Source organism: Triticum dicoccoides, chromosome 7B, assembly GCF_002162155.2.
Source record: "Triticum dicoccoides isolate Atlit2015 ecotype Zavitan chromosome 7B, WEW_v2.0, whole genome shotgun sequence".
Classification (NCBI taxonomy): domain Eukaryota; kingdom Viridiplantae; phylum Streptophyta; class Magnoliopsida; order Poales; family Poaceae; genus Triticum; species Triticum dicoccoides.
This window is the reverse complement of record NC_041393.1, coordinates 445,845,464-445,853,853: the sequence shown is the minus strand read 5'-3', so window position 1 is coordinate 445,853,853 and position 8,390 is coordinate 445,845,464. Positions and strand designations below refer to the sequence as shown.

Genomic DNA, 8,390 nt, shown 5'->3' with positions numbered 1-8,390 from the left:
CGGAACCCCCCGGGGGAAGATATGAGCTATATGGGCCTTAGGAGGGAGCACACCAGCCCACAAAGGGATGGCGCCCCCCCCCCCAAGGAAGGAGGCCGAATAGGATTAGGAGGAGGGGGCGGCACCCCCCTCTTTCCTTCTTCCCCCCTCTCTTCCCTTCTCCCCCTTTCGGTAAAAGGAAAAGGGGGAGGCCGAATCCTACTAGGAACCCAAGTAGGATTCCTCCTACTTGGGAGCGCCTAGGGCTGCCTCTCCCCCCTCCCTCCTTTATATATGTGGGGAGGGGGCGCCTAGAACACACATCAACTATTCATAGCCGTGTGTGGCGTCCCCCTTCACAGTTTACGCCTCCGGTCATATTCACGTAGTGCTTAGGCGAACCCCTGCGAGGATCACTTCATCATCAGCGCCACCACGCCGTCGTGCTGACGCAACTCTCCCTCGACACTTTGCTGGATCAAGAGTTCGAGGGGCATCATCGAGCTAAACGTGTGTAGAACTCGGAGGTGCCGTACGTTCGGTACTTGATCGGTCGGAACGAGAAGAAGTTCGACTACATCAACCGTGTTAACAAACGCTTCCGCTTTGGGTCTATGATGGTACGTGGACACACTCTCCTCCTCTCGTTGCTATGCATCTCCTAGATAGATCTTGCGCGAGCGCAGGAATTTTTTTGAAATTGCATGCTACGTTTCCCAACACTTGTCCCCCTCGTCGGATAAATGGAGGCTCTTTGGAGCTGCTCTTGCCGGTGACGGTCTCCATCAGCAGCACATGCAATTTAAACATGTTCGAAAAATATCCAAGATTGATCTTATTCTAAAGGCTTTGGCACGAGGAGTTCAAATATATAAGAAGTTTCAAAACAAACATATGATTTAAAAAATATGGATGGTTTAAATTAGCCAAGTGAAATAAAATGTTCTTTTTTTGCATGTGAAAAGAAAAAGGAAAAGGAGTCCAGAGGGGGAGGATCCCCTCGGCATACTTTTATAGGAGCCGAGAAACACAGTTGATATTCGTTCCCCTTAGGGTTCTTGTATGAGAAAAGAGAGAGATTGGGTCTGGTACATTACTGCATGTGTGCATGTGAAGGACAGTGACGTGGGTGGGACCTCCGCCGTATTTGGTTTGATATTCGTTTCGTACAGGAAAAGAATGAGGAGAAACATGTGGCCCATGCGCCGATCTTCAAGCATTCAGCAACGACAGTTTTCTTATCGGTACACACTTCTTTACCGGTAAAAGTATACTTCACGGATATAATGGGTTGTGGTCGATTCCCTTCAAGTTTCTTTTAGTTTCATTTGCTTATAAAGATTAAAACAATTGCAATTAAAATGGTTGCATGCCATACATCAATGCAAAGGCCAGAGGCATTTGTTGCCCTTCGAAGAAAAAAACAATGGTGGTATCGTTCATGGGAAGGACTGCTAGACTCTTAATAGAAGTAATCCCTCCGCGGAGAATTACTTTTACCGAGATCATTCATTTTTCGCCCATGAAGAGCCTAGGAAGGCGGGTATTCCAACATCCTTTATAGAAGCAATTCTCCCTTTTCTAATGAAAAAGCAATGCGCAGGTTGCTTCCTGATAGGATTACTCAATCAAAGGGCTGCCTTACAAAATTATGGAACAATACTAAAAATGGTTGCATGCATACATCGATGCAAAGGCCAAATGCATTTTTGGCTCTTATCGAAGAAAAAACAATGATGGTATCATTCATGGCAAGGACTGCTAGACCCTCTCAGTGTGTGGTTGATGTCTCTGCTTGTCAGTTCAATCCTATTACTACTAGCTAGCTAGTTACTCAGAACGGTCGAACCTTTTTTACCTTGGCGCTAACTCCGTCAAGGTGTGCGAAGCAACGACCATGGATGTGGAGTGGCTGTCCTTGTTGTCCCTGAGGACGTAGCCCGGCGCCGTGAGCTCTTTCTCCCTCAACCGGACATCCTCCCTCTCCAGCATCTCCAGCACCCGCGGCATCGACGGCCGCCGCAGCGGCGTCGCCTGCGTGCACAGCAGCGCCACCTTCATGTACTTCACAGCCTCTTCCTCGCTGCACCCGTCTTCCATCGCCGGGTCGATCATGTCCCTGAGGTTGGCGGCCTGGTAGAGCTCCCACACCCTCTCCACCAGCACCTTGTCCCCCTCGTCGGATAAATGGAGGCTCCTGGAGCTGCTCTTGCCGGTGACGGTCTCCAGCAGCAGCACCCCGAAGCTGTAGACGTCGGCCTTCTTGGTGAGATGGCCGTACAGCGCGTACTCCGGGGCGAGGTACCCCGCGGTCCCCGCGACGCGGGTGCTGACGTGCGTGGCGGCGTCCGGGAAGAGCTTGGCGAGGCCGAAGTCGCCGATCTTGGCGCCGTAGCCGGCGTCGAGGAGGACGTTGCTGGCCTTGATGTCCCTGTGCACGATGGGGCCGGACCCCATCTCCTCGTGCAGGAACGCCAGGCCCCTGGCGACGCCGACGCACACGCCGCGCCTGATCGCCCAGGTGAGCCTGGAGGGGTCGCTGGCGGAGGCGAGGAGGGCGCCGTGGAGGCTGCCGTTGCGGAGGAGCTCGTAGACGAGGATGCGGTGGCGGCCCTCCACGCAGCAGCCCAGCAGGGACACCAGGTTGGGGTGGTCCACGTTGGCGATGACGTCGATCTCGGTGAGGAACTCCCTGGTGCCCTGCCGGGAGTGCGCGGACAGCACCTTGACCGCCACGTCGCCGCCGCCGTCCCGCAGCGCACCCTTGTAGACGGCGCCGAAGCCGCCTCGCCCGATGTGGTTGCTCCGGTGGAAGTTGTTGGTCGCCGACCGCAGCTCCGCGTAGGAGAAGAGCTTGATCTTCTTCTCAGATGACAGTCCTGAAGCCAAAGGTTAGTCAATTCGATGAATGGCAAGTAAGGCGTGGAATGGAAAACTGTTGCTTACTGCTCATGGAACGGGAGTAGAGATCGGAGGCGTGTTTCTCTTTCTTGTTGGAAACGCCGAAGCAGCAAGAGCAACAAGGCATGGCGACCAGAGAGAGTTCCTTTCTAGCTCAGGATCAGACTAACTCCTGTATGGAGAAGAAGCCGGTGATGGCGAGTGATCAGACATGGAGAAGAAGAAGAAGAAGAAGCTGGTTGAATTGCCACATCAGGAAAAGTCGAATGTAATACTCTAATATGAAGCTCTCTTCCACTACGGCCGAGGCGGAGAGTGACAGGAAATGATGCCTAGCTAGGACTCGGAGACCTTTTAGGAGGCGTTGTGTATGAACGGAGGCAGCAATCAGCAGCCTGCTATGGCATATTTTGCTTTGTGTGCACTAGATTAAATGGTAGAGCGCGACGTTGACAAGCAGGCAATTCCCATTTCAGATGGCCGACATATAATCAGTTGACCTGCACACACATGTAGATAATTTCTAGTGTAGAGTAGACTTCATGTGAATCATTAGACGACCGTCTACTGCTTTATAAATTAAATAAATTGGAGTTGGTGGTGGTGGCCGTGAGTTCATTTTCATTCTCGTCTCCACTCCAATCTCCCTCATCCATTCTCATCCATCTAAACCCACCAGACCCGTTGGGTTTGAAAGAGTTAAATTATTACTTCGGGTAATCTCACAATATTTTATTGTGAGTCTCTGTTGACTACCGGCACGTTTTCTTAGGATTATTCACATAGCAGCCACGCGACAGGAGCAGGAAATACGTTTTCTTAGTACTTGTACCACCTATTTGGTTTCCAACCCCATTCCATTTATTTTTTGCGAGGATCCATTCCATTGCTTTACACCAGTGCTCACATCACCATGATGATCGCCTTTCATCATTGCTAGACCTCCATTATAACAACGAGAGCCAGTACCAGTACTACCTATACCTAGAATGGATATAGGTTGAACGGTCAGACATGGAGCAACATCCACCATCCATCCGGTACCCGATTGCCATCCCCATCACAAAGGAAATTTCATCGACACTAGTAGCAGAGGTCTTTTCCACGGTCCGTAGCCAGGCATGCCTGCATTCCATTTCCACCTAACAACAAAGTTAATTAATAGTATAACACGTAGTATTATTATGGTCAAAGCCATTCACCCAACCAGCTGCCTCTGGTAACCCTACACTACCAAAGTCGATCAATGCCCAAAGGTTTGATCCATCAAGGGCCCTGCGTGAGCCTCTGCAGCTGGCTCGTGTCGCCCAGCGTCTCCATGAGCAGCGGGGGAGCGTACTGCGCCTCCCCGTCGTGCTCCTCAGCGTCCTGGCAGAAGGACAGGATTATCGTCTCCACCGACGCCTCCACCACCCCGAAGAAGAGCTGTGCCACCACGTACCCGAGCGCCCAGCACAGCTGGGAACCAAAATGTACACATATGTCATGCCGGAGCTAAGTTAAGTTCAGTTATGCATGCATCTAGGACAGATAGGTGAGTGTCGCCGTATTTTTAGAGGATATCACTTGCTTACCAGCACGGGGAACAGCGGAGACGATATCTTGTTGTGAGCAGACCTGTACTTGTGGGTGTCCAGCATGAGGAACGCGAACAGCGCGCTGGACAGGCTCACGCACAGCTTTCCCAGGTAGAGGATCACGTCTCCGATGGCATTCACCTTTCCGATGCGCAGTATGTTGTTCATTATCAGCCCCGTCGCGAGTTCGGAGGCTTTGCAGAATCCTTTCCCCGTAACCGCAATCTGCACCAACAGTTCACAGTGTTAAGGAACCAATTCGGATCGGCGCAATTCTTTTCACAGCCACACAAGACAGTTGTAACAAATGAGTAGCTAGGAGGACTGTTGGTACTTACCACGATATAGGCATTCCGGTTCACTGACTTGATGGTCCAGTCTATGCAGCCCAAGCAGCAGTGAGATGAAGATGACACTGTCTTCCCGAGGCGGCTTTCACCGGTTGAATCAACCCCCTTCAGCCTACGGCGGAGCGCTTTAAGTATACACCGCACCCATTCTACGCTCGATACGACCAGTGAACCTAGAGCCACAGATCCAAGGCTGTAGCGCAGCAAACGCTTCAGGGAGGAGACCACGGTATGAAATGGTATGTCATGCTGCATAACAACATTGTGCCGCACAGTCAGCCCTAAGGAAAACAGTACCTTCTAATGTTAAAACAAGAGTTATTTGCCAGTCTAAGGTTAGTGTGTGGTGCTTACCGATATTTCACCACGCGCCCAGTAGTATGAAGCAACTGATCCAGCAATCACGGTCGAAGAGCATGCGATGAAAAATTGCGTTGCCCAGTAACAGCCAAACAGGTGGAAAAGAATTGCAATGCCAATATGAGGGGTGTAATGGACACTGTACCCACAACAGCTGTCGCAATTTACTTTTCCCAGCTTGAGATCAAATGAGCAGCACTCTGCATTGCAATCATTTTGCAGAACTTGACCAGAGCTGAAAAGATACAGTGTCGCGGCAAACCAGAACATATAGATGATAGCAAGGGCGAAGTATGGTACGACCGGAAAGATAATGAGTGCATGGACTTCACCAATGACCTTTGCAGCCACCTACATACAGTTCATCCTGATGAGCGCTCAGAAAATACAAGCAAGAAATAGACAACACACATAAGCTAGCACCCATGCTTTTGCAAAATGTGAGCTGTAATCCCGCACAGCTTATTGCAGGAAACGGTGTGCATGTGAAGCTAGTGGATTCAGCACCATACGCACCTTTAGGACGGTTGTGGATGTCGCTATCAGTATACGCCGAACAATAGCTATTGAAGTCAGGAAAGCAATGATCATTACCACTGTCATCAATACAGCAGCAGCATGAAGGTGGTTTATTTCCTGGTGAAGAGATGAATCATGAGATAACGAGAAGCTTAGCAAGATAGTGTTAAAAATAATAACAACAGGAGGTACAAGCATACCCGTCCACCTATGCTGACATATGGATCACTTGGACCGATTACAACAGTTAAGGGATCATTGCCAATCCAGCCAGCTGAGTACATAAAATAATCCAAACATATGAGATTGCATATAAGATGGTGTGTCCTGATAAAAATAACATGATGCCACTTTGCCACCTATAATAGTATAGTACTAGTACTTATTGTTTAGAAGTCAGGTAGAGCATCCTACCTTTTATATAGAAGAACATTGTGACTGATATTACAAGGGCATTGAAGAGGATCACTGTTACCCATGGCATCCCAGCAACAAAATAGCGGATCATCGCTAACCAGATCAAAGATAGGAAAAGGGGGAGTAACCCCCCACAAACAATTAATACAGGCCAGGACTTCCCAATATCTGCAACATATCTCTGCAAAATAAGAAAAAATATATATTAGTTCCAAGAATCTACATATACACAAGCAAAGCATGTACATAGCTCTAAAATATATATTTTTGCAGGAGCATAGTTGTCAAATTGAATCTAATGTAACCAAGTAATACCAATCACAACGTGTCTGCTAGTGTTTCCTTATTGAAAGAACATTTAATGTTGTGTAACTTGCAGTGAAATAATGTTCACCATAGAAGAGAAGTATGCTTTAACTATATATGGACAGACACGTTGGATAGGAACTCAGGAAAAAAATATTTTTTGTGAAACAGATAAATGGACCGATAGTGCAAGTAGTACCAAGACAGACCTTTAAGACAGAAGATTTATAGTTGATGGTATTGTGAATTGTCTTGTCTATTAGCATGTTTTCATCAATGCTGACACCACCCATCTGCTGCCAATGCTTCAGAGAAACATTGGATGGCCTTGCAATAAACTGGCAGCTCCAGTAGACTGCAGTGACAGAAAGAGAACAAATTAGCACATATACACTTTACGTTCTCACAAATTGGCAGGATCTTGCTGAGTATCAGAGGATTTGATGTTCAATTATTCATGTGAGACTTACCATTTATACTTGGAAATATGATGGGGTAACATGGACCCTGCAACTGAAGAGAACTGTTTCTCATATCTGGCGTGAGATACTCAAAGTAATCATAGTCCCTGTCGATCCAATCATCGACAGAGAGCCGTATGTCGCCTTCCGGATAATCACAAACAAAGTTCAGGCCATCTTCCGCAGGATAGGGGCATTCCATCAGGCAGATGGACTTAGCATCAGCTAGATCACTTGTGCTATTTTTGAGCCCACTTTGATACACCTGGTTGGGGTTCACCCAGTAACGAACATCCAGCTCACTCAAATCTGGATCACCGTGTTTGCTGCCACATATGTTCCCTTTGTAGTCCAGTCCATAAGTCAGCCTGCATGATCAGAGCAGAGAAAAAACAAATATAGATGTCTTCACCAACAAAGACCACTATAAATTCCAAAAATAATGAACAGCTGCGCACGAAATGTTTGTAACAAACGACGTTCTATTCAACTTCCACCCTGTAAAATCACCCCTTCCTTTGTGGGGACCTCATGTTCGTAGGAGCACCCAACTACAGCAACAAATCTCTGCATCTCCTTACATGGGTTGCAAAGATAAATAAATTGTGAAGGAGGGCAATGTAGGCAACAGACCATTTTAAGCACCACTGATTGACCACGGAACAACCAAAAGCTCAGCATTTACTTGATGAGTGTCTACAATTGGAGGAGAAAATGTAAGCAAGGATTCACCTTATTTGGCAAAACCCACAAATCCTACAGTTAGGGAGACTAGGGGTTCATTGCATCCAGTGGAGGAAAGCTCCACACTAGGCAACAAGCACCTCACTTGCATTTTCCACAAGCTATTTCTACTGTTAGTTGGAGGTAGTAAACATCAAAAGTGACTAAGGAGCAAAAAGTGGAAGAGCAGGAGACAAGTTTTAGCCCCTAGGCTGTACCCATCCTTGGAAGATCTAACCTAAATATGAGAGAATTTGGCAAATGTGACAGACCTTCACCGACGGAATCCACCCAAAAAGGGCAAAATTAATCGCAGCTAGTCGGCACCGACAGCGGCAGAAAAATAGTAAATGCAAGAGAAAAAGGAAGGGGAATGGAGCGACCTGAGCGGGCTGCCCTGGTTGAACCCGAAGCTGGAGTTGACAATCATGGCGACCCAGAAGGCGGCGAAGAGGGCGAGGAACGGCAGGTCCCGGCACTTGCGGTCGTGGCGAATGATGCCGGCTGCGGCGTCGTCTTCTCCTTTTCCTCCCCCGGCGCCGGCGGCGGAGGCGTCGCGGCCGAGGGGCCCCCGCATTATGCCCTTGCCACAGCTCAGCTCCTCTGAATTGGAGCAGGTCGCCGGCTCGCCGCCTCCTCCTTCCTCCTCGGGTCACAGGTGAAAGGAGCGAGGGGGGAAAGTGCTGCTGCCGCTTGCTAGCTTCCGCCTCACTGCGGCTGCCTGCCACAGTGCCACTGCCAGTGATATCGCAACTCGAAAGCGGACTCCACTGTTTACGTGACCTCTTGGCGGAAAG

At 48.8% G+C, this 8,390-nt stretch overlaps 2 protein-coding genes across 2 annotated transcripts; both read right to left on the bottom strand.

Moving 5' to 3' along the window:
- Nucleotides 1–1,564: 1,564 nt before the first annotated feature.
- On the bottom strand, nucleotides 1,565–3,301 carry LOC119340016 (putative serine/threonine-protein kinase). Its single transcript, XM_037611932.1, has 2 exons — nucleotides 2,926–3,301; nucleotides 1,565–2,858 (listed from the first exon to the last, which is right to left on the bottom strand). Exons 1-2 carry the CDS (start codon nucleotides 3,005–3,007, stop codon nucleotides 1,834–1,836), a joined length of 1,107 nt encoding a protein of 368 aa, XP_037467829.1. The 5' UTR covers nucleotides 3,008–3,301; the 3' UTR covers nucleotides 1,565–1,833.
- A 499-nt stretch (nucleotides 3,302–3,800) lies between these two features.
- On the bottom strand, nucleotides 3,801–8,322 carry LOC119340013 (choline transporter protein 1-like). The gene is made up of 10 exons (XM_037611930.1): nucleotides 7,977–8,322; nucleotides 6,880–7,238; nucleotides 6,619–6,764; nucleotides 6,101–6,284; nucleotides 5,887–5,960; nucleotides 5,684–5,803; nucleotides 5,162–5,518; nucleotides 4,796–5,056; nucleotides 4,455–4,682; nucleotides 3,801–4,338 (listed from the first exon to the last, which is right to left on the bottom strand). The coding sequence occupies exons 1-10, from the start codon at nucleotides 8,168–8,170 to the stop codon at nucleotides 4,147–4,149; spliced, it is 2,115 nt and encodes a 704-aa protein (XP_037467827.1). The 5' UTR covers nucleotides 8,171–8,322; the 3' UTR covers nucleotides 3,801–4,146.
- Nucleotides 8,323–8,390: the final 68 nt, after the last annotated feature.